The sequence below is a fragment of the Cupressus sempervirens genome, chromosome 9 (genome assembly GCF_028749045.1).
Source record: "Cupressus sempervirens isolate cs-2001-9-10 chromosome 9, ASM2874904v1, whole genome shotgun sequence".
Lineage (NCBI taxonomy): Eukaryota > Viridiplantae > Streptophyta > Pinopsida > Cupressales > Cupressaceae > Cupressus > Cupressus sempervirens.
The window spans coordinates 258,015,824-258,043,364 of record NC_143126.1 but is presented as its reverse complement, the minus strand read 5'-3'; the positions used below and the strand labels follow the sequence as shown (position 1 = coordinate 258,043,364).

Sequence of the window (27,541 nt, the reverse complement as noted above, 5' to 3'; positions counted from 1 at the left end):
AACCTTGATTACGAGTGAAAGTAAGACGTGTGTGTGTGCCTTTGCGCAATAAACTTCCCATTTTTGAGACCAAGGGCATAGCATTAATTTTCTTGCAGTGCCAATTAAAAACCCCACAATTCTTCATGGGGCCCATTTTGTGAGTACATTTGAAGGTTGAAGCTTGGCGCAAGGGTTAACATCATTACAAAGCCTATAGGGAGGTGAATAAGTGTTAAATGATTGAGAGCATAGAATGCTTTCAAGACTGATTCCAAGCTAGTAATAGGAGACCAATAAGGGGTATTGTGAATTTTTTTCCAATCATGGGTTAAAATGAAAATGAGTGGCTTGCTGATGCCTTCAAATATAGGGGTCAAATTGTTATTTTCTATAGATGTTCCCACCCATGTACAGATTTGGAGATTTCTAGCACTTGCCAATCTAGTGATACGATGACCTTTTCTAATAGAGGTTGATGTAATAGGAGCCGAGTCCTGGTAGAGTCCATGTGGACTCGTTGAGTCCAAGGACTTTGCCGAGTCTCGAGCCTAGGACTCTCTTAAATTTTTTTTTAAAATATATTTTTTTAAAATTTAAAAAGATAGAGATTTCTGGAAGGTGTTTTTTTCAGTCTATATTAATTTTGAAAATGATATTGTGGTATGTCACAAATTTATTAAGGATTGAATCTTAAATATTAAATCTTCAACTTTATATTATGTTATTCAGTATTTTTCCTTCAGAAATTCACTGTTATACTTATGTGATCTATGCAAAATTGTGTATGAGTGTTAAGTAGCTTCTATTTATCTCAATTATTGTGTATTTGATGTTAATTGACTAAATGATGCATGAAAAAATGTTAAATCCTAAAAAAATTTGAATTTGATGGGTTTTTCAAATTTCTAAGTCCTTGCCAAGTCCTGGCCGAGTCCAGTCGCCGAGTTCGAGTCCGAGTCAGATTTTGACTTTCCGATGTCAGAGGCGAGTCCAAGTCCAGTAACTATGAATAGGAGTCATGTCTTGTCAAGTACTTAGTTTGTTTTTTTTCATCGTGTATTTTGTAATTTCTTTTTGACAATTACATGCAACTGAAAAACAATTTGTAGTTGCAGGTGACCTATTCACCTTCAAAGGTATGACATGTAATCAAATTGCAGGTCAAATACATTAGGATTTGCAGTTTGAATAAGTCAAAGTTAGTTTTCTGAAATTGATAAGGTTGCTGATCTTGTCATGATGAAACCTTCGAGCTGAAATTCACTGCCAACTTCAAACACAGTCCTCCTTTGAAAGATTTTAATGACAAGATGAAGCTATCTTCATCATCCACATTCGTAGATCGAAATCTGTGTTTCCCTTAGATAATGTATGCTTGATCATAGATAAAAATGTACCACTCCTCCTATGAGCATGTACTTGTCTATATCAGCAATCACACTGTCAAAACTCAAAATAATTATCTCTATAGAGGAGCATGCCTGTCAATGGTGTAGTTTCAAGCTTTTAGAAAAATACATACGCAATGAATACAATGTTCCTCTGTATTGCCTTCGTGTATAGTGGCACTGTTGTTAAGCAAAAATATGTCACTCTTCATTAATGTGCACTCCCTTGTGAAGACCTAGAATATTGGTTCTGAAACTTCGCTTCCAATGGCATAAGCTCCAGTGTAGGCTTGTAATTTTCCTTTCTTGGAAAATCTGTTTATTGTTTCTGTGGCATGCGCATTATATTCCCGCTCTGTGCTGTGTGCATGTACATAATGCATCTATAACTTACACTAAGCTTATTTTTACCTTAAACATCATTTGCCCATACATGCTGACTGGAAATTCTTCATTGTGAACAATGGTGCATGGCATACATGCCAATGCATGGACTTGCAAAATCCTGACTTTTCTTTTGATCATCTTCATTCTGACATACTTCAGTTAACTGGCTTGAAATTTTTACTTGAACATCTCATTGACATTCTCTACTCAATAGGAGAATATATATTCATGCATCAGTGATTTATTTTCCATTGCTTCTTCACTGACTGAAATCTGCTCTTCGAACTGGTGAGTCCCTTTGAAAGCTCTTTTCAGTGGCACTGTATCAGTATAGATGAGAGAACAAAAGCAACATGGACAACCATGATGAAGCTTGAAAATGACTCGTAATTGAGGAAATGACAAAATTAAGCTTGAAATGTGATACGATAGGAAAAGTTTCCTACAATTGCAAGAGTGTACGAATTTCTTTGGCCACATCTTTTATTTTGTGTATGAGATATTTTGACATTTGATTTTGTAAAAAGTCCCTTTAACTTTTGTGAAAATATAATGTCATACTTTCTGAGGCAACGTTGACCCAAAAATATTGTTTTGGTTTAGTAAATGCCATATGTTGTAGACTTTATACAAGCTTAAGCAACTGTCAACGAGAACATAATTTCTTTATGCAGGTTAGTGCAGATGGCTTACTCTGCTGTACAATTTCCGATGATTATTCTGTAAAGATTTATGATGTGGTCAACTATGATATGATGGTCATGATCAGTTTACCATTTGTTCCTGGTACTGTTGAGTGGGTTTTCAAGCAAGGAGATGCTAAAGCAAAACTTGCAATCACTGACAGAAACTCACCTGATGTTCAGATATATGATGCACGGGCTGGTAGCATTGAACCTATCATTTCAAATAAGGTTTCTCAGTTTAACATTCTAAGTAAAAAAATTACTTGGATTGGTCTTTGTGCTTTTATTTGGGTCCTGAATTGCAACTATTTGTAAAACTAAGGTGTCGTTCATCCATGATTTTTTGGTTTATACATTTTGTTAAGCATATGTTTCTCTTGTAGATCCATAGTGGACCAGTAAAAGTTATGAAGTACAACCATGCATTTGACATGGTGATATCTGCAGACAGTAAAGGACTTATTGAGTACTGGTCTCCTGAAACACTAAAGTTTCCAAATAAAGGGTATGCTTTCCATTTCACTGATTTTTGGTATGATATATTGTGTAAATGGGGCTAAACGTTTATTTGATGCATTTAGTGGATTGCTTATATAATTATTGGTGATTGTATTGAATATATTGATTCGTGGACATATTTTCATTAAAATAAGAATCCAATATTGCCAACCTTAAGAATACGTTAAACATCTGTCTTGTATGGTTGTAAACTACAGTTTGACTGGTTGTAATAATACAAAATTTTTCTCTAAAGCCATCAAAAAACTAAGAATGCCTTGTAGTGTTAAGAAAGCTGTTGTGAACCATGTGACATTTACTCGTACCAACTCCCTCCTCTGGGTTTGTTTTGTCTTCAAGCAGAGAATAAGGTTGATTGTGGATGTATTTTCTGATCTTCCTTGTATCCTCTACAACTGGTCTCACCCAATCTAGTTTTCATTTGTCCTTCAAAAGAAGGTTAAGGACGTGCTGCACAAGGTGTCCAAAAAAGCGTACTATGTTTCTTTTGAAGGATTTGACCAACTGCCACATATTGTAGTGTTCCCAACTAAGACCTTAATTTTGTTGTATAAATAAGGAATACCAAACTAGATACAAGAGACACACAAAATAGCCCTGGGAAAACCCTTCCAAAATAAGGGGAAACCCCAACTACACAACCAAAAATATCAGTTTTATGTCCCAAAACACCACTCTTCATTTTTCCAATACACAACTCTTTGTATTTCCATGCCTCAACACATGTCGTATGACATGTCTTTATATTTAATATTACAATTATTATCATAAACGTCCTCTTTAGCTGAAGGTGACCATAACTATAATAATGCCCATATTTCTAGAGATAAAGATCTCTATTGCAGCTACAATCTCCAACACTCCCTCTTAGCGAGAGAGAGATCTTTAGCTAAACAATCACATAGGCTGCAACCAAAATGTCAATGATAAATTCTAATCACATAGATTCTCATAAATTATAATTCGTGGAATCACTCAACATGAAAAACCTGCAAGAATCACAATCAAATTTCATCACAAACTATTTCAATGTGAGGTTATGGAATATCTCAACATGGCAAGTCTGCAAGGATCATAACCAATATTCATTATGCACTCTCTCAATGTGATGTTGTCATGGAATCTATCATCATGACAAGCCTGCAAGGATCATAACTAACTTTCATCACAAACTCTCTCAACATGATGTTGTCATGGAATCTTTCAACATGACAACTCTGTAAGGATCATAACTAGCTTTCATCACAGACTCTCAACGTGATGTTGTCATGCAATCTCTCAACATGACAAGATGGTAAAGTTTACAACCAGCATTATATCACAGATTCTCTCTACATGATGTTCACTATGAATCTCTCAGAAGTGAAAGAGTTATTAGGTTAACCTTATAACTTCAATAATTTCACATGAATAAGAAGACATAATCAACAAGGAAAGTCACATTTGGAACTCTTTTCCTACAAGAGTCTTTATAATACTAAAATATTAGCAATATGTATATAAAGACTCCCTCTTATCATAAATAACTTTGATCACCATAAGAAGAAAGCAAATGAAACCTTCCTCTGAAGTTAAAAAATGTCCCTCTGAAACTCAACATCTCCCTTTCAATATCTCCCTCTCAATATGTAATCCTTATCTTCAAGGTAACATCTTTATGTCTGTGATCTCTCCTTTCATTGCTTCTTGTTGCAAGCTGCAACCAAGAGAGATAGTAGTCAAATATTAATTACAATAGAAATCAACGTTAATACATACACTTATTCCTAGTCATGTGATAAGAATTCAATATCAATATTCAAAAGAGAGTTGTTATCTTCTAATCTCAGCAGACACATAATGATAACTTATATCATAGAGCTTGCAATAGAAAATGTAACCATATCAATCAAATCTCTAAGCTTTATGAAGCCATCTGGGATAACTTGGTTAGCAACCACAAACTCTTGCATAAAAATAGGTCAGAGCATAAATAAGAAAACTAATACAACTTTTTGTTTGAAGAACGATACTCCTTAAAAGATAGATACTCCTCTTTTAATAAAAAATATGCTGAAATTCAGACCCGATATAAAAGAATATAAATTGCACACCCTAAAGTAAACTCTCCCATATATCTAAATTTTTTGTCTCAGAAAATAATTCTCTGCCCATGTAATGGCCTATTGCACTTTTGAACTGGTGCGACATACATCTTTTTAAATCCAAAACTTTTGAGTTGTTCGATTCCCTTGAACTCTTATGAGCTTCATTAGAAATCTTATAATTAGAATTTTGTTGAGTTGCCTTGCGCAAGCATGGTGATCTAAACAGAGGCAATATCAGCCATAGGCTGAGCCAGAAAAAAAAATAAAATGAAAGAATGAGACAACAATTATGATAAAGCAACAAACTCACCAATACCAACCATCATCTTCTAGCTAGAGCATGATGATGTTCCAATCCTTGTTGGGCGACATTAGAATGGGTGTTATCACCAGTTTTTCCATAGAGACTTGAAGGTCTTGTTTGTGTTTCTGATGCAATGGAGCCTAGTGGGACTGATCAATGGATGATCAACTGGTCCCAAAACCCTCTTCATTGAAGTCCTTCAACCAAATATATCTTGGTAAGATGATCAAAATGTGCAAGCACCAATCACAAGTGCTTCAAGGATGTTATTAGGTTATCAGAACCTTGCATCCAAACAAGGACAACCCTAATCACTAGGGACCCCTATGAACAAGACAACTTATCACAAGTTGGCCACAATGCACAAATTGACACAAATTGGTAAAACAACCCTAAACTTCATGAAATGACCAGGGGAGACCCATACTCATGGAAATAGTCTATTTAGGTAAAAAATGGAATGATCCAATAATTAAAAACCAACTATGCAACTTCTGGCATATGGTTGCTTTGTTAAATCACTCAAAAGGCTAGAAGCCCTTTTTGATGAAAATCAAACTTAGAAAGAAATATATCCACACAACCCAGGGAACAAAGTATTGTGGGATATCCTTTTGGGACTTACAAAACATACTAAGGCACCGAGGTTTGATGACACAAATAAATGGGCTTTTATTCACTTTCTCACTTGGGCAATTAGGGCAATTAGGCCTCCATTTACAAAGGAAGTACATGTTCTAGGATTCCATCTTGCAAATCAATGATGGGAACATGTGAGGGAAACCCTAGACAAGTTGCAAACTTGATTTCAAGCCTTGATGCCAAGTCTGGTTGAAGTTGTGGGAGATGTTGCATCCTTTTCCTAGCATGCACATGGATCTTGCATGCCTAGGGCATCAAATTTCTAATGGGTCCCTGTAAGTACATTCCTAAAATGACTTGCATCTTATAGTACATTGAAAATGCTAGAATTTCACCAATGGCCATTAGATTTCCATGGTGAAATCCTTCTCTATGCTTGAAAATCCTTCAAAACCGTATGTTAGCAAGAAATCCGGACCTACTTGTGCAAAAATGACAATAACTTGAGTTAGGAGATAGATGGAGGCTTCAAACCAGATGCATTGGAAAGCTACTTCATCCACCTATCCAAAAATGTAAGTTTGAACACCAGATGAATCTGTAGAACGCAAGACAACAGGCTGATTGCAGTAAAAACAGGGTATTTTTATTGATTTGAAAGTTGAAAGTACATTATATCTGCCTATCACCTGCCTGAAAGGGCTTATTATAGGCCTTCCAACAGTCAGAACAACATTTCAAACTTGTTATGGCCTTTGGGTAAGTTTTGCATTATTTTCCAAAAAGTTGCTTAAGTTGCTTGACAACTTTTAGCAATTTTTGCAAACTTGCAACTAGTGTTAATATTTGGTAGCTTCAGTTGGATAAACTTTGAGACTAAAACTGAAGTTACACACACACACACACACACACACACACACACACATATATATATATATTTATGTGTGTAATTTAATTAAATAATAAATTATATTATGATATATTATATATATAATAATGTTGTTACCATTTTAATGAATAGACATGTCCCATGAAGGGACATGCCCCCTCTTGATTTATTATCAATATAAATAAGAAATTGTTGCAAAGTGGAAAACGCATACCAAGAAAAATGGCAATGATAATACATTTGCAACAGATCCTCTATGAAAAAATAACTTGGTATCAGAGGCTAACTGCAAACATAAGAGAATAATAATCAACAATAGCAAATATTACATACTTTCAAAGCCATTGATGGCAGTGGACCACATTCGAAAAAATTATAACTTAATAAATTAATAATCAGCAATGATGATCAGGGTTAGCACTTCTTTGTGCAAGAGAAACAAGAGTTTCAAAGATTCAATTGGATGCAAAGTCAATCATCCCATTCGATGCGTTTGGATTCATGCACAAAGGGCACTTGAAATGATAATGAAATATGGATTGTACAAAGCTGTGAAGGAAGTTGATCTATATCACATGGGTTTCTCTCTGAGCACGCAAGAGGCTTGGATCTATGTCCTTAACAGAGTAACGAGAATCGTGCTAAAATCGCGTGAATCGCCGATTCAGCGATCAGATTCATGCACCCCGATTTTTTTGGAGTCGGAAATCGTGATCGGCGATTTCATCAGGTGAATCGCCTGAATCGCATGTATCGGCGATTCACTCAAAAAATCGCCTGAATCGCCATTAGAAATCGCCAAAAATCGGCTGGCAACAGCATGCATGTTTAGTTGGAAATAATAAAAAAATCACTTATGTTTTTTGCTTTCTTTTTTACCTTTCCTCTTTGTTATAACCCTAAAGGGCCTTCTAATTGTTAAGCATGACTAGAAGAGAGAAGAGAAAAGAACCATAGGTTATAAAAAAAAAAAAAAAAAAACGACAACAAATAAAAAATGTTTAGAATGCATAACGGATGATGCCCAAGGGAAGGGAAAGACATAATCAGGTAGTAAAACATCAGCGGTTCCCGGAAAGAGTGTGGGATCAGAAGAAAATCACAAAAACACTATGTTCCATATAGTTTTGTGTGGGTTTCAGAGTGCAAATTTGGTTTTGGCGACGGGGGCGCTGCCCTCGACCCCGCCCTGTATCGCGACAGGGAGCGCGCCCGGGGTGCTGCCCCAGGACCCTGCACTGCCCCTCGACCCCGCTGGGGGCGTTGCCCCCTAGACCCCCAGTCGCTACGGTTATCAGTCGTGGGAAGTCTCACCAGTTGATGAGACCTGAAGCTGTTGCAAGCATGGAGTGTCTGTGGTGGAGAGAACAATAGAGCAAGCCTTTCGAGAGGGGTGATATGCTTTGAAGCACTTGGAGTAGGTGTTGGATGTGAAGCTATCTTATAAAAACTCTTTACCCCATGTGGTAAACACAAACTTCCATGTTTATATATGTTAAGTTTCAACTTCTATTTGATGATGTTATAGTGTGTTTAAGTTATATTCAATAAAGGGTGCATGAAATAAGGCTTAAATTGTTAAAATCTCTACATTTAAAGGGTTTTTTCAAATTTGCCGATTCATCGCCGATTCACCGGTGATTCACCCCCGATTCACGATTCGATTCGGCCGTGCCGATTCCGATACGATTCCGATTCTCGTTACTTTGGTCCTTAATGAGCTCTAGTGCAACAACATCCACTGCGTCTTCGAGAGTACACTCATCGAGCCAAGTTGGTCTAATTTGATGTTCTTTAAACTGCATAATTGCAAACTCAATACAATTGAGTCAAATTAATAGAGTGGAAACCCAACAGTGACATCTACGACATAGATTTATCTACAATCGTGTTGAAGGCAATGATGAATGCAATAACTAAGAAAGTGACAATCGTAGATGTGATTAAAATAAGGATTATGTATCTTAATCAAAACACAAAAATCCGCTCTACTCCCATAAAATACATTTGAGCCTCTTGAGGAAAGTCTTTTGCCTTTGGAAACAATGAAGCATGTATTGGTGATAGGAAAGTGTTCATCGACATGGAAGGAACAGATCTCATCGCCCAAGCATGTCGCTACTATTGGCAGGGTCATCCCTCTTAGACCCAAGAAAAGAATAGACTATTCACTGAGTGCTCAATGCAAAGACTAAGAACAGATTGAAAGGAGAAATGCTTAGCCTTCATCGATCCATAGAGACGTGTGTGCAGAGAATATGTGAGGGAAGGAACTGGCTTAATGGATGCAAGCAAATAACCCTTCCACGGCATACAACAATGTGTTCAAATTGTTTCTGAGTTTGGATTTGAGAGAGATCATCATCCTACTACCATGTTAATGCAAGAATTATGCAAATCCATCGTACTTACTCCTATCACCATCAAGGGTGGCGTGGATGCTACAAGGATACAAGTATAAATTGGAGTGAAAACACAATAAACCGCATAGTGTTTCCTGACCACGAGATGGGTATGGCGACCCCATTCAATTAATTCCACTCATTTATGCAAAATTATTGAGTAAGTCCGCAACACAAGGGGGATTTGTTATTAACATTAGGTGCCCGAATCCATTAGGTAAGTATGGATGTCTATTAATTATGTTTCTTTTAATATTCTTATGAAATATTTTTCTTAATTCCTTGCATTATTAATATATTATGGTAGATACTTGATAGTGTAAGGAAATGATGATATTTTAATTCAGAATGATATTGAATAATTTGATATAATGTTTATGAGACTTATTATGTGAGTATAAAAGGTAAATGTTTAAGTATTTTGTTATCTTGCATCCATTATTGAAAATATTATGTTACAATCATTGATGCTAATTGATGTTAACATTCTTTTTTTAAAATATTCCTATAATAGTTATGTGCCTTGATTTTTTTCCTTTGAGAATGTTCTTGCAGAAAAAAGAGGGAGATTGAGATTTAGAGAGACCCTGACATTTCATTAGAGGCAACCTTGAAAGACAGGGAATAGATAGATGATTCAATCAACCTTCTTTAATCTTGATCACATTGATTAAGAGGGAGTAAATCATGTTGTGGTGGATTCTCCAGTGATCAATCAATCATGTTGTGGTGGATTCTCCAGAGGACAATGATTCATGAATATGTCTCATGACTGTGATTTTAATGGGCCTACCCTTGTGTACATCATGAGGAAGTGATGACGTCCAAATGATTATCACTTGTATTTGGAGAAGTCATTGTACGGTGATGGTCTTACAATAACTTTTATTATGAGATCTAATAGATTGAGTAAATGGTGAATGTCTTGCATCTCAACATCTTGGGAGACCATTACTCTGAGTATTTGGTGAATATCATTGATATTCTGGGTGGCTAATACTCGTGATATCATATGTGATATCAAACCTTATTTTGAGTAATTGGTGAATATCGGATGTCGATATTCTAGGAGGCCAATACTCTTGATATCAGATGTGATAGCAAAACCTTTTGAGCACTTGGTGAATATCATTGATATTCTGGGAGGCCAATACTTGTGATATCAAATGTGATATCTAAATGTTGGATATCTTCTAATCAAAGATATTCTTAATATATGTCTTGTGTTTATCCTCCCTAGCTAAGAGGGAATGTTAATTTATATTTATGTGTGTAATTTAATTAAATAATAAATTATATTATGATATATAATATATATAATTATGTTGTTACCATTTTAATGAATAGACATGTCCCCTCTTGATTTATTATCAATATAAATAAGAGATTGTTGCAAAGTGGAAAACACATACCAAGAAAAATGACAGTGCTAATACATTTGCAGCAGATCCTCTATGAAAAACTAACAACTAGAACTAATAAAACTTAGTCCAAAAGACCCAAATAGGTCCTAAACATGTTAAAACAAGAAATATATCAAAATCCTAAGATTCTAGGCCCTTTGACCATGTTTGACCATGTTTGAATAAGGGCTTATAACATTACCAATCTTGGAACTAGGTCTTACAATTTGGTCTAGATGCCTATTTGATTGATCTAACCTAATCTAGGTGTTCTTAGGACCTTGGTGATTCATCATTCATTATGGGTGCTCTTGCACCAGTTTCCAGTTTATGAGTACTCTTCTATAGATAGTGAATTGTGCAAACTATCCCATGTTGCCCCAAGTCTTCAATCCAATTCGACGAGTGAATAAGTAACATCTCTCGCACGCCAATCGGTGATAAACTTTGTTGTCCCACTCTTGTATCACCATAGCGATCACCAAATGCGACTCGTGAGTCAAGGTTAGCTCCATCCTCAACAACGATGTTGCTTGGCTCGTGAGCAAGAAAATAATGCCGGTGGCAGTTGGAGTGTCTGAAATATCCCTAACTGGATATTTACTCGTTATCTCCTTTGTACTATATTCAGAACTAAACACATGCAGATGTGTTGCGAGCACCATTGAAAACCAGTACAAAATCCCAATCTTAAATACAGATTAACAGTCAGATTGGAATACTAGAATAAGAACCTATAAGTGCGAATGAAGCACTTGAACTAATGTCTTCTAGGACAATGGGTTTGTGTCCACTGTCTGCCAGCACGAGGGGCTCTGTCCTCAAACTAGTTGAAAGCTGAAGCTTTCTGAAAACTCTCACAAGAGAGAAAATTGAACTGAATCATAAATCAAGCATGTCCTAGGATGAGCCTCTTTCCCTTTTTAATACACAAACTAAGACGCTTCGACTCCCTTTCGAATTTCGTCCTATTCCCTTGACTCTTCAACTTCCCTCTAGCATTTCATTTGATTCCTCCTTGACCTTTTGCCCTCTTTATAACATTAAATTGACCTTTCAATAATTTGAGTCTACGTCTCATAGTCAATCCTAACATTATATGAAATAATACCTTAATATTTCTAATGTCCCAAAAAGGGGACATTACAAATCTCCCCTCCTTAAAATTGCTTGTCCTTAAGCAATAAATACTAGAATCCCATTCGAGTCTGTAGGTAACCCTGTAGTCCAATTGAAAACAATTCCGGCCATACTGCAAGGCAAAGAGCCCTTTGCAATCCTGATGGGGACACAACCCAAGAACAGAATGGACACAACAGAAAAAAGGAAATTGTATTAACTGAAAAATAAGCTAGTACATTCAGTACAGAGAAAATAAACTTCAAAACATGCCCTAAGGGCTTACAATAGCATAAATATAGAGATAATTTCTCCTTTCAGTACCTTCTCTCAAACTCCACTTTGAACTGCCTTTTACAATGCCAGAAATCTCCTTAAATAGACCCCGGAGGGTTAAGGACTAGGAATACATTCTAGAAGGTGCTAGTAGGCATCCACCGACCAAATAGAAGGTTCCAGAAGCTGCGTTAGAAGTCGGCGCAAATCTAGAAGAATCCAGAAACGGTCACCGAACTTCCGGGAGGCATAACTTTTGAACCGTAGCTCCGATTGACGAACTGTTTACATTTTCAGAAAGCTCTCGAAGCGCTCTATAGCCCTATGGACCAGCTTTGCTCGTCCCCCATTTTTCGGCCCTTTTCGAGGTCATTTAATGCCCCTAACCTGACTTTGAAGCATTCTTAGGAGGTCTCCAAAACTCGAAAAACTGCAAATACTTTCAAACCGTGGGGCCTTTTGACCTGATTCTTTTTCTGGAATGCTCTAAATTACAATTACATTCATCTAGCCAATTTACACCTCCTAGTTCACCAAAATGATGGCTCAATTACATACTCCTATTTTTTTGGGATTTACACGAACACTAATAGTGGAATTGTGAGAGTTGGAACCTTTATTTGACCCAAATGGGTATCCAGAAATGGAAACACATGAAACAGAAACTAAGTCAGTATATTTTTTTGGGTGACATAGGGTTGCCCTTATACCTCTGGATGCTCCTGCATTAGACACCTAGGGTAGATTGAAAAGTGACCCTGTCACTTTATGAATGGTAGAGGAAATCCCAAGTGGGAAACCTCAGCTGCTGAAATCCAAGTTGAGTCCTCGATCGGTCATCCTTTCCATTTGACCAAATACTCTTCATATTGCCTGTTTCTGGTACTCCTACCCACACGATGATCTAGAATGTCTTCTATCTCCTCCTTCTTAGAAGCAGGAATTGGACATGGCTCTAACACCAGCTCCTCATCTGCACCATCATCATGATACTCTGTTAAATCTGCAATGTTGAAAATGGGAGAAATGTGAATACCATCTGGCAACTCCACCTCATATGCATTTCCTGAGTCATGTTTCTTCAAAACTTTGCAAGGGCCAAATTTCTTCATTTTCAACTTGTTGTAAGTACCGGCTGGAAATCTTTCTTTTTGTAAGTGCACCATGACTAGATCCTCTACTTGGAATTCCTTATGTCTTCTCCTTTGATCAGCCCTAACTTTATACTCTTGATTATCTTGGTAATGTGTGCTTGAACCTCCTCATGTAGATGCTTGATATGTTCAACAAATTCCTTAGCTTCAGCACTTGTCCTCTCCCCTTGTTCTATCTTCCTCAATTCTGGTGCAGTCTTTGGGCTATTCCCATATACAATTTGGAATGGTGATTTTCCAGTACTCCTATTTATAGAGTTATTGTAAGAAAACTCTGCTTGTGGTAGAATCAAATCCCATCCCTTGGGCTTATCCCCAACTAAACATCTCAACAAATTGCCCAGACTTCTATTTACCACTTCTGTTTGGCCATCAGTTTGTGGGTGATGCGTGGAACTGAATTTCAAGTCTGTTCTCAAATTTTTCCACAATGTCCTCCAGAAATACCCCACAAATTTAGTATCTCTGTCAGAAACTATACTCCTTGGAAGTCCATGTAGTCTTACCACCTCTTTGAAAAACAAGTCTGCAATATGGACAGCATCATGAGTTTTGTGGCATGGAATGAAATGTGCCATTTTGGAGAACCTATCAACCACCACGAATACTGAGTCATTACCCCATTGTGTCCTTGGCAATCCAAGAACAAAATCCATACTTATGTCCTCCCATGGCCTTGATGGAACAGGCAATGGCTGATATAGGCCAGTATTGTGACTAAACCCTTTGGCAACTTGACAAACCTGGCAACTTTGTACAAACTTCTTCACATCCTGTGAAATTTGAGGCCAAAAATAATGCTCTCTAAGAATGGCAATGGTCTTATCTCGACCAAAATGTCCTGCCATCCCTCCACTGTGTTTCTCCTTAATCAGATTTTCCCTCATGGAACTCCTTCGAATGCACAATTGACTACCCTTGAACAACATGCCATCCTGAATCAAATAGTCTAACCACTTGGTTCTATCTATAGCAACAGGTTCTTTACAAGCTTTCCATGCTTCAGCAAAATCAGGATCCTCGAGGTACAAATTCTTGAGTTCATCAAACCCAACTACTTCAACCTTCATTACTGTAAGCAGCAATTGTCTCCTACTTAGTGCATCTGCAACCCTGTTAGATTTTCCACTTCTATGCTTCAACACAAATGTATAACTCTGCAAGAATTCTACCCACTTCATATGCCTCTGATTCAATTTACCTTGGCTATTTAGGTACTGTAATGCCTGATGATCAGTATACAAAACAAATTCTTTTGGCAATAAATAATGCTCCATTTTTTTAAGGCCTGAACTATTGCATAGAACTCTTGATCATAAACAGAATACTTCTTCTTTGCATCATTCAATTTTTCACTAAAATATGCAATAGGCTTACCTTCTTGGCTTAATACAACCCCAATAGTGCTGCCACTGGCATCACAATCCACTTCGAAAACCTTTCTAAAATTTGGAAGTGCCAACACAGGCTGTTCTGTTACCTTCTTCTTTAGCAATTCAAAACTTCTCGCAGCTGCTGCAGTCCATTTGAACTCTTTCCTATCCCCTCTTATTGTATCAGTTAGGGGTGCACATATGACACTGAAATTCTTAATAAACTTCTTGTAAAAACTAACCAGACCATGAAATGATCTTACCTCAGTAGTAGACCTTGGAGTAGGCCATTCCAAGATGGCTTTTACCTTCTCTGGATCCATTTTGAGACCTTCAGGTGATATAACAAACCCCAAATAGACTAACTCCCTTTTTGCAAAGATACACTTCTTCAGATTAATTAACAGTTTCTCTTCCCTTAGCCTTTCAAGGACACGACAAATATGCAGTAAATGTTCTTCCAAAGTCTTGCTGAAAATTAAAATATCATCCAAATAGACAATAACAAATTTTCCCAAGAACTTCCTAAGTACCTCATTCATGAGCCGCATGAAGGTGCTCGGGGCGTTCGTCAATCCAAAGGGCATGACTAACCACTCATAAAGACCCTCCTTGGTCTTGAAGGCTGTTTTCCACTCATCTCCTTCTTGAATCCGTATCTGATGATAGCCACTCTTGAGATCTATCTTTGTGAAGTACTGAGCTCCACTCAAGCAGTCCATAAGATCATCCATCCTTGGCAAAGGAAACCAGTACTTGATGGTTATCCTATTTATAGCTTGAGAATCTGTACACATCCTCCACTCTCCATCCTTCTTTGGTGCGAGTACTGCAGGTACTGCACATGGACTCAGGCTCTCTCGAATCAAGCCCTTCCTCAACAGCTCCTGAACCTGTCTATTTAGCTCCTCTGTTTCAGTAGGAGTCATCCTGTGAGCAGCCTTGTTAGGCAAACTAGCTCCTGGAATCAGATCTATCTGATGACTGATTTGCCTTACTGGTGGCAATCCATCTGGAACATTATCAGAGATAATATCTCCAAACTCCCCTAGTAAATCTGAAACTTCAAGTGGTATTTCATTACTACCTTCTTTATCTTTCCTAGGAATCAAAGCATAACACATATGCCGATGTTTCATGCCATCTAAAACTTCCTTTCATCAACAAGACAAATCCTAGCACTGCTACATACCTTTTCACCTTCTTTTTTCATGGGCTTCAATTTGTGGCGAACTCCATCCTTTGTCAGAGAGTATGTGTTTGCATGTCCATCATGTACTGCATGTCTATCAAACTGCCATGGTCTACCCAACAATAGATGGCAAACATCCATCGAAATAACATCACAGAGAACTTCATCATGGTAACTCCCAATTTTGAATTTCACTAAACATTGTTCACTTACTAGGACCTTACCCAAGCAATCTGATAGGGTTGGGGATGTTTCTCCCTCTTGAGCTTCAACTTAGAGACCATCTCTTCTGATACCAAGTTATCAGTGCTACCACCATCAATGATCACGTCACAACATTTATCCTCACACTTGCATCTGGTACGGAACAAACTCCTTCGTTGTCCTGGTTCAATCTCACCACTTAGTAGGACTCTTTCATTTACCAAGGTCTCTCCTCTTTTTGCATCCTCTGAATGTGATGATTGTGCATTTTCATCCACATGAGCAGCCCTAGCTTGGCCCTCAGCTCTCCTATCTGTCCTTCCTTGTCGTTTAGGGCATTCAAAGGCACGATGACCTTCTTCATTGCAATGGAAACAGGTACCACGGAAGCCTCCTCTTCCTTGTCCACGTCCTCTACCTCTTCCTCTCTGATTTCCAAAGTCTTGATCATGGGAGCGGTTGAAACCCTCATTCCTCTGGTTCCTGCTAGTACCCACATCTTCATTTTTCTTTTGGGTTTCATTGCGGCCTCCAGATGATCTACCGCTTCCCCTTCCTCCTTGATCACGCCCTCTTTGTCTTCCTTCAAACCTTTTATTCAGCTTCTCTTCAACTCGTAGGGCAAACTGGTATGCCTCTTCAATGCTGGTCATTCTTACCAGACTTAATTCCTCTTGGATGCTAGGTCGCAACCCACTGATATAACGAGCAACCTTCTCCTTATTTTCTTTTGCATGCCCCGCTCTAATCAAGAGTCGATAAAATTCCTTTGTATATTCTTGGATTGATCTTCCTGCTTGCTTTAACCCATGTATCTTCTTAAACAAATCAAGCTCGTAGTCCTCAGGAATGAACTGCTTCTTCAATTTGTCCACCATGTGATCCCATCTTGTTATCTTCTCCTTTCCTCTTCTGTTTCTTTCCAATTGAACCTCTTGCCACCAGATTTTGGCATGGCCTTTCAGTTTGGCCTGTGCAAACTTAACCCTATCTGGGTCCCTGATATCCTCATACTCAAAGTATCCTTCCAGTTCATTGATCCAATCGATCAACTCATCTGGTTTCAGATTTCCTGAAAATACACCCACTTCAATTGTGGGTCTTTTCCCAAACTTAGTAATGGCCCTAAAAAGCCTTTCCTCTGCATGATTCAGAACTTCCCCGTCAAATTCCCCTTCTGGTCCAATTTCATCTTCTTCGTTGTTATCTTCACTTTCATCACCTGCGGCCACAGTTGCTCCTCTACGGAGCTCCTTCTGCAATGCTTGTACCTGCCTTTGGAGGGCTCTAACCTCCTTAGGATTAATAGCTCTGGCCCTTCCGCCACGCTCTTTTCGTGGAGGCATCTTCTTAACTCAAACCCACAACCACACAGTCCTAGTGCAAACTGCCTCACAGTCGTCGCTCTGTCTACACACTTAGGAAAACCAGCTCTTATACCACTTGATGGGGACACAACCCAAGAACAGAATGGACACAACAGAAAAAGGGAAATTGTATTAACTGAAAAATAAGCTAGTACATTCAGTACAGAGAAAATAAACTTCAAAACATGCCCTAAGGGCTTACAATAGCATAAATGTGGAGATAATTTCTCCTTTCAGTACCTCCTCTCAAACTCCACTCCGAACTGCCTTTTACAATGCCAGAAATCTCCTTAAATAGATCCCGGAGGGTTAAGGACTAGGAATACATTCTAGAAGGTGCTAGTAGGCATCCACCGACCAAATAGAAGGTTCCAGAAGTTGCTTTAGAAGTTGGCGCAAATCTAGAAGAATCCAGAAACGGTCACCAAACTTTCAGGAGGCATAACTTTTGAACCGTAGCTCCGATTGACGAACCGTTTACATTTCCGGAAAGCTTTCGAAGCGCTCTATAGCCCTATGGACCAGCTTTGCTCGTCCCCCATTTTTCGGCCCTTTTCGAGGTCATTTAATGCCCCTAACTTGACTTTGAAGCATTCTTAGGAGGTCTCCAAAACTCGAAAAACTGCAATAACTTTCAAACCGTGGGGCCTTTTGACCTGATTCTTTTTCTGGAATGCTCTAAATTACAATTACATTCATCTAGCCAATTCACACCTACTAGTTCACCAAAATGATGGCTCAATTACATACTCCTATTTTTTCGGGATTTACACGAACACTGATAGTGGAATTGTGAGAGTTGGAACCTTTATTTGACCCAAATGGGTATCCAAAAACGAAAACACATGAAACAGAAACTAAGTCTAAGTATATTTTTTTGGGTGACACAGGATTGCCCTTATACCTCTGGATGCTCCTGCATCAAATCCCTCCGTTGACTGGATCCTTGGATCCCATATAACTTTATAAAAAAAAATGCTGCGCCTATAAACTATACAACTCTCATCATCACTGCATCCAATCTCAAGCTGAGTAGAGTTGTAACCAAATCCTCAATAAGCCATAGATATATGCTATCAACACCTGGATCCCAAACCTTGTTGTCCTGACTAGCTGCTGTGATGAAGTAGAAATGTATCAATGGGCTAATACCAAGATCCTGCATTACTATATGCGCATAAGCTATCATCTCAACCGGCCATGTGTTGCTAACATAAGTGAGAAAATGTTTAATCCCACTGAGAACTTCACTCCAACTGAGATCACAAACACTGCTAGGGACAAATAGAGATGTGGTCTCAACATCATGCCAACCAACTCCTTGAAACAATACTGACAATGTTGCTGATCCCTTGGGGTCCCACAAACAAAAAAAATGTCCACCTCCCAAACTGTCAGAAATATCCTATCGTTCCATACGAAAAAAAGTAGAATGTCCAAAAGATCAAACTGCGACAACACTGCTTGTTAACAGGTATGTTGAATCTATAACTGTATTAAAGAAGCGAGCTGGAAAATGGCTTCCTCCTTTATGAAAGGAAGTGTAACAAACCAAGTACCCACATTATGCTCGACATTTGTGATAGTAGAGTAACTGTAGGCACTAAATAAATGATCAGAGGAGTCAATCAATGAATTCCCATCAGCACCGTCGTCTCTCCTTAAATGCTTCTTGGTCATGTTAGCCAAATCAACATCATGTCCCTCTGTCAAATGTGATGAATCAATCACCACCTGGTTGCAATCCGTATCAATCAGTGATTGTTGATCAACATCAAAAGCTATTCTCTTCTCAAACTCAAATAAGGGATTCTCAAGTATCCAAGTAGCATCCCTCTCAAAAAGTGAGTTACTATGTTCGAACCAATCAGAATTATGTTGGTTGCAGGTATTATCATCATAAGAAGAATCATCCTCAGGTGTAGCTACTCATTTAGTTGATCCAAAAGATGATTCATCAATCTTATAGTCATCAACCAACAAACGTGATGTCATAATTCATAGAGACTCATTTGAATTCCCAGCTAATGAAGATAAAAGAAATATAAATAGTTTTGGGTGTAGTAAAGTAAATTTTAATCCTTTTGTAGTGAATATCTATCGGCATTTCTTTAGATAGATTAATTTAAAATATCTATACTAATATCTTTTTCAGCCTTGTGGTCCTGCACAATACCCTCAGCTTCATCCCCGTTAAGCTGCTCACATGACTTAGTTTTGTCTTTCTTTTCTTCCCCCATTGTAGGCTGAAACAAATTTTCTTCCCTTTCTTCTACAATCTTGTCCCTTGGTAAGAATGATTTCAATTTCTGTTCACATTGTTTGATGATGCTGCCAACCAACCTGTAAGCATCACAAGAAGTGACATGTGTTTGTTTCAGTTCAGCCAATATAGTAGAAAGGAAATTATGTGAATCATCATTACTCTCTTCAATTATCAAGGACAAAATGGACTACATAAAGGATAAAACATCTCTCTTGAAGTCCCCTTTACTAGCAATCATGAATTGATGGAACATATCATGAATCAAGTCCTCACACCTAAGATCCAACATAATTACACAAGTACGAAGTTTTCTACTATTTCTAAAATACCGACTGCCTTACCAAAGGATGGATTATGGATGTTGCACAAATTTGAAAGCTTTCTACAATCAACTGGATTACCTCTTTAATCACTTCACTGCTATATGCATCATAGGGTGCAGTTATCCTCATAACCTGAACAATACATTGCGCAACTACGAGTCTTACTTCCCTGTCAAGATGTCTCAACAATGCTGGATTAGCCAAAGGAATCACAGCAAGTAGGATGTTCACATGATTATTCTTTGAATCTAGTTGTTCCATTGTGGATAAATAATTCTCTATTGCTTCCAACTTGCGAAGTAACCCTTGTTTTGATTGAGGCAAACATGCAAGTTTTCTTCTTATATTGTAGAGCCTTTCTTCAAGGTTTTGATTCTTGTCCCTGGTAAACTTGGGTAGCTGCCTAAAAATGTTTGCGAAATTCAGCTGCAACTCAAACAACTACTATTTCTTAAAATGTCCACCCCTATTCTGATGTGTTTTGAGTCTTCCACACATTGGATTGATTGTTGAGTCCCAAACCAAAGCAGATTCAACTCATGGGAGCTTCTACAAACAATTGCCTTACTGTAATAAATTGTCTTGTATGTCTGATTTAGGATGAGAGAACAGTGGTAATGATGCAGTAGAGTAGTAACATCTGAACGCTAAATGTGTCCAGCTTAGTCATTTACTCAGAACTTAAATGAATTCAAAGGTGAATTAACATTATCTGCGAACCTGGGTTTTTCCCTCAAGCACCCAATCCTCAGCAATTAAGAAAGCTGTAACTTGATCCTGTAAATGATCCAGATTTGGTGTTCTCCTGCAGTACAACAGTCACCCAACTAATACTTCATTCAGACATGCATAATCATGACGAGATAGTCTTCACTTGTATTTCAGTCACAGCAGGAATATCATCAAGTTAAGAATCAATTGTGATATAAAATGTCATTGTAAATACAAAACGTATGCCTCCAACATTCAATTGATCATGCAGCCTAAAATCTATCAGCTTCACTTTCCCTTTCTTTTTCACCATTAAGTAGGCAGGTTTGATATCATGATCTACAATACCTGTGTCATGAATTTTCTTCAATTACGTAATGATCTGTCGCATAATTTTATTAATGATAAGAGAATTTCTTCCAAGGGAATCTACACCTTTCAAACTTTGCCTGAATATTTTTAGCTCTGAATTCACGGGGAAGTTATGATCTTTCATAAAGTCTTCTAAAGCCGAGTCTCCCCGAGAGCTAGTAATTTGTATTGTGAATATCATAATGTCCGGAATTGGGCCAACCTCAAATGTACACACCAACCACTTCCACCTTCTATCTTATTCGGATCGAATCTCTGCTAGAACCTTGATGTATCTTAAATCAATGACCACGTATTTTCTAATTCCCGGTAAAGTAACGCTTCGTGACAGGTGGGTTCGAAATTAGTTTTCGCAAAGAATCTTTTCCGCAACTCCAAAGTTAGTATTTAACGTGTTAATAGGTAATGACAACAGAGCAGTAATGTGTCCAACTTTCCTCTTGTATTGATAATATATGAGGGAATAGATCCTGTAATGGCACTCCATCAAACATGACTCATCCCTGCATACAACAATTGTCTTCTACTTCAAAGACTCTTCTTAATTCTCCAAATATTCCTTGTAACTAATTTCAACTACTTAGACGATATTTGTTCTCGACATCATTGTTTACATGCGTGTGGGCTTGAAAGTTCCAATGTATGTCTCCAACTCTGTTCCCCTGAAACGTGTTAATGTGTTCACGTTATAGTGTCTGCTCATTACCGAGTACTCGGAGATATATCACTACTCAATTTATTTTTAAATAATACTCCATCTTCTGTATGACAGTTTCAAGCCTATCGGCTAGGCATTGTCTTTAATAAAGTGGAAAAGTCTCTTTTGTTGCTCCAACTTCCTGTGCGAATTCAACAAAATATTACAATGTCTCTTGTATTCAACAACAGGTATAGTCTCTGGCTCCTTACTGGTCTCCGACTACAACACGCTCCTCCAAACCTCCTTCAGAAGCTGTCAATGCCAGACACTCCTCTGTCAGCACAGACTGGTGAAACTTGCCTGGGCGTGAATGCCTTGACCCGTGCTTTTCCTGACACGATGTTTTTCCAAATATATGTGGCCGTCAGTTTGAATAGAATATGCTCATATAGCTATGCCGTGACCCACTGTTAGGATATTACATGCCTTAACTATCACCAAAATATTGTCCCTTGTTGTTACTACTAGAGTGAGGATACTTAAGTGCAATGTTCACTGTGGAGGAGATCTGAGTCAACATCCAACTATCATCATTAATCTCGTGCTAGCCAAAGAAAGTAAAGACGGTTTGATCTCCTCATAACTGAGTCTAGTGTCGCCGATATTGTTGCTTCCATATTAATGCTAGGGGTATTCAACGTCTTTATAGACCCTCTAACCTCTATGCATTATACCTGTTATCAACTCTGACCTGCTATTTCTGAATGAGATAATCATGTGTGGAATTCATCATGGAAGAAACCTAGGTGTCATTCAGTTACTACCATGTACGTGACTTCTCTTCTGCTGTGGGGTGATTGGTCTCTCTCCTTGTCGTCCAAACTCCAACTAAGCTTCCCATAGACTCAAGGCCCTTAATGTTTAGAGAGTCACGTAAAATCTCAAACAAGGAATATATTAATACTTCAACTTAGTAAGATTTTGTAATTGTTTAAGAGCCTCCATGCAACACAAAATTTTCTTTGATAAGCCTTTTTGAAAATCTACCTCTACTGAAAATCTGTTTTGCAAATCTAACCCTTCAGGATGACAACATACATGGCTCTGTTATAATTTCACAAGCTTTCAGGAAGACCAGCTCTGATACCACTGAAATATCCTAATCGGATATTTACTCGTTTTTCCCTTCGTACTATATTCAGAATTATACATATGCAGATGTGTTGCGAGCACCATTGAAAACCAGTACAAAATCCCAATCTTAAAGATAGATTAACAGTCATATTGTAATACTAGAATAAGAACTTGTAAGTGCAAATGAAACACCTAAATTGATGTCTCCTAGGATAATGGGTTTGTGTCCACTGTCTGCTAGCACGAGGGGCTACGTCCTCAAACTAGCAGAAAGCTGAAGCTTTCTGAAAACTCTCACAAGAGAGAAAACTGAACTGAATCATAAATCAAGCATGTCCTGGAATGAGCCTCTTTCCCTTTTAATACACAAACTAAGACTCTTCGACTCCCTTTTGGCTTTTGTTCTATTCCCTTGAGACTCTTCAACTTCCCTCTGGCATTTTGTCTTATTCCTCCTTGACCTTTTGCCCTCTTTATAACATTAATTGACCTTTAAATAATTTTAGTCTACGTCTCAAAGTCAATCCTAACATTATATGAAATAATACCTCAATATTTTTAATGTCCCAAAAAGGGAACATTACAGTGTCATCCTAACTTGATGAAAAGGGATTGAACAAGGCTCTCTCATGGCTACTTGATATTTTCTCTTCTCTTTTGGTGTGTATGAACCAACCCCTAATCATGGCTGAAATTGTTCGTACACCTGGATGAATCCGTACACTTGGTGGAGTATTCCCGCCCGTCATGCGGGTGACCTAGGTTCGTTGCGCGGCAACAACACCAAAATGTAGAATGGTTATTCACACAAGATACACAGAATAATACAACATAGATTCAATAATACTAACAGAACATTAATTAGTCGTACTAGAATACCAAATAGTGAGGAAATGTTATTTCTTTTATTGATTACCAAAAATATGAGTACATTCATAATTTCAAGTTTTTATATAATGGTTGGTTGGTTAGGAAAACTAACGGACACACCCTCGTGCTTCCTAACTACTTGCTCCATAAAGCTTAATTTAAGCTTAATACAACATTAATTTATTATGTACTACGATGGGCGTCCAAGTTCCATGGTAACAACTTGCTTTCTCAGGCTTCAAAATGACCATCTTGTGTTACTATTCCTTCTCTCGAGTTCGTTTAAGCTTATCGTCATAACATTGATAGAATTTGTCTCCGACTGGGGCTACATCTTTGTCAAGACAAACATGCTAAGAAACATCGAGCAATACACGACCCAAGATGCACCCAAAATGACTCTTATTAGATAACCATTATTGTATGGCGATGATTGACGCTACAAATTCCATGTGGAGATCGACGGTGAAGAGAACTGTTTTTGGAGATTGATGTAACATGAACCAACCCGTAATCACCATGACACATCCATAATCACCGTGGTACATGAATTGGCATCCATAACTGATAATGAGCCATTAGATTGAGATGAAATGTTTCATCACCTTTAATGAATACCACCTACAGTTACACGAATGTGATATATCAAATTATAGTTTACCACAAATATTGTTCATATCTAACTAAGCGTGGATACTAGATAGAATGAATCATGACATTTTGTAGAAATTATAGGTGAATATAATAGTAGAGTCTTTACCATAAACATATATAATCTGAGAATGAGAATTTGACACATGCTGACTTATCTTTTTCGTAGACATTTAATTCAACTTGCAGCCATTGGAATTTCAAAACAAAAAGGAATCCCTTATTTGGTATTATCTAACTTGACTCTACTACCATGCTAGATAAATGCTATGAAATAAATGATAAACAACATTTAAGAATACCAAAATAGATACAAGAGACACACAAAATTACCCTAGGAAAACCCTTCCAAATTGAAGGGTAAAATCTGACCACACAATAAAAAATATCACTTTTATTGATCATAAAATGTTTGTGTACAATGCCTTTCACTTGATGCGAGATATATAACAAGTAGAGAGATATGTATGTATATAGGGCACCCAAATATCCTAAGATGACTTATATTTGGTTTAACCTTAGAAAAGACTTCTTCAGGAGTTTTATCTCTAAGGTGGGAGTGAGGACTTTTGTTTTGAATACAAACAACAATACATGAGGCTTCTGCCCAAAGATAAAATTCTAAGTTTTGATCAAGTATCATAGCTTTTGATTTACTTTGAATAGCATTTGTTGACGACTATTGCATGGAATATCCATTGTAGTTGATGGGTCACTTGATTTCTAAAAATCTATTTTTGGGTTCATTTCACATCTCCTTTAAAGCATTAGGATACTATTCAATCCTTACAATCTGATGGATCCCAAATTTTTACAAAATTTTAGTTCTCAGCACTATGGAAAAGACAGAATTTCCAGATCTTACTCATTTCTTTTAATGTGGAAAAGAAAGTCGGTTCATATGTACATTTCCTTTAAGACTATACAACTACATCAGTGTTTTATCACGGAGGAAATACACAAGAGCTTGTTTTCAGAATACTTGGATCATATGTATTAATCATAGAGGTTTCAAACATCAGCAAAGTATGGTCTCACATCACAGGCAACTAGCAAATATGCAATTTGAAGCAGATGAGTATTGTTATACCACATCCTTTGAAACATCAAGTGTATATATTGAAGACATTTGGAATATATGCAGGAGTGGTGTATGTGTGAGCAAATATTTACTGTCTAAAATACTTTTAACACGAAACAGACAATTTATTCTAGTTAAAGGTTATTAAATTTTGAACAGATGCCAGATTTATATTCCAGTGTATATCTTTAAGATTTGGTTGTGAAGGTAAATTTTTCAACTGCTGGTAGTTGGTATCAGTTACCTGGTATGAGCAGACTTGCACTAGGTTTAAGATGTACCTAAAAATGACAGAGATGATGCCTACTGTTTCTCATATCGAGCACCTAAAAGTTTAAGCCCTTGAGAAAATTAGAGAGAGTTTTGGAGACCCTTTCGGCAAGCTAAATAGCTGGAAGCATGGTGATCAATATAACTCAAACTGGAGAGGAGTTCTCTACTATAACAGTATGAGTGCTGATGGGTTCTTGCATATGAATGCTTCTACAATTATAGCAAGTCCAATTATCACCCTGTGGTTGTGGGTTAACCCTGTTAGCAGCCCAGATACTTTAATAGCTAGATTCTGTGGTACTTGGAGCAAAGCTGAAGATATTGGAGGAAACTCTATGAGCAGTGATACATGCCCTCCGAATGCCTGTACAGTTCCCTATTATGAGTATATTCAAGATGCTGATATATTTGAAGCTGATTTAAATGGAGACCCTCGAGTATGGAGCTGAATGAAGGATAATGACAGGGAATAATTATGTTATCTCCAGCAGCTGTCAGAAATTACCTCTCATCCACGAATAGCAGCATTTACAAATCTTTGTAAAATATATATATATTTTTTGTAATGTATATATGTTTTGTTGCAGGTTCTGAGCACAGACGTGAGATGGAGGAAGGTTTCAAGCAAACGCTGGATGTTTATTAGAATGGACGGGATTCCATCACATAGACAGTCTGTGAGGAAGACTCGACAAAAGCAATGGTCCGGAATTACACGTTGGAGGGAGGAGCCCTCGCAAGTACAGAGCCTGATGAACTTACATGTAGAAGATGCTGCGGTTAGGATCCACAGGATTTGAAGATGTCTTGCTTAATGTCAAACCATGGAAGAAGCGATTGGAGTTTTTTCTAAGCACTAGAGAAGAATTCCGAATAGAGCAGGATGACTGGAGAAATTGCTTGAAACGCCTGCGTGGATTTGCTATGAACCTGAAAACATAAATCACACCCGAAAGAAAATCCAGTACTAAAGATTATTTATGTAATAATGTCTTTCAGTTCCATCGCATGTCTGTGATAGCAAACAAGCGTTCGATAAATTTTAATCAGCGGTTGGAGTTTTTATGAATATTGGCGATAATATGTTACGGGCATATGTTAATTTCATAAACTGTTTAGTTATAGCCCGATTAGATAATATGAAGGGAGGTGACTCTTTATAAGTGCCTATTCATCTTTTATAAATATGTGATGTAAAGCACAGGAAAGGGACGAGAGATAGAAGATTTATTTCCTTAAAGAAAAAAGTATATAGAGTTCTGTCGTCATTGTGCATACATGTTTGAAATTCATTTTATTTTAAAGGAGAAGTTGGATTTCTGAACCAAGCATAGAGATTGTAATCTTTTGAGCACTGATGCAGACATTTGGTGGACCTTATTGTGCTGAATAGAGCTCCGGGAAGCTGAGGGTCTTCAGTATAATTTATCTATCAAATAAAAATAGTAAGGATTTCAATTGTTTTAGAGTTGGAATACATATAGTTCGTCCTTTGTAATGTTGATCATTTCTTTGTTTATAATTTTCTAATTTGATAAGAACACTAAGTTGTTAATTGTTTTCGGATTTGACAAATACAAATAGCATAGGAATAAGCATTTCCTGTTATTTGTATCTTTTGTGTCCATTAATGGTTAAAGCATAATAGACAATTCTGAAAACGTTAAAATATAATAACTTGTGGCGTCATAATTAGTAAATTTTTGAGCAAAGATTACATTATCAATGTTATAAAGTGGTATGTAAAAATATATATATATTTGACTCTATCACCCAATTGGAATTAGACACTGGTTATAAGATCACATGTTGGCAATTTTTCGTCTTCTTTCTTTAAAACTCCTTTATTAAGCAATCATTTTAACATTTTTTTTTAAGCATAATGCAATCCTAATAAACAATCCAT

The 27,541-nt window shown here is 37.4% G+C and overlaps 1 protein-coding gene across 1 annotated transcript in view; it reads left to right on the top strand.

Moving 5' to 3' along the window:
* Positions 1 to 27,541, top strand: part of CYP71 (cyclophilin71) — a 234,559-nt gene that overhangs the window by 95,633 nt on the left and 111,385 nt on the right. Inside the window, exons 4-5 of the mRNA XM_089799754.1 lie at positions 2,432 to 2,671; positions 2,827 to 2,948. Of these exons, the coding sequence (XP_089655880.1) occupies positions 2,432 to 2,671; positions 2,827 to 2,948 (362 nt within the window). The remainder of the gene's footprint in view (positions 1 to 2,431; positions 2,672 to 2,826; positions 2,949 to 27,541) is intronic.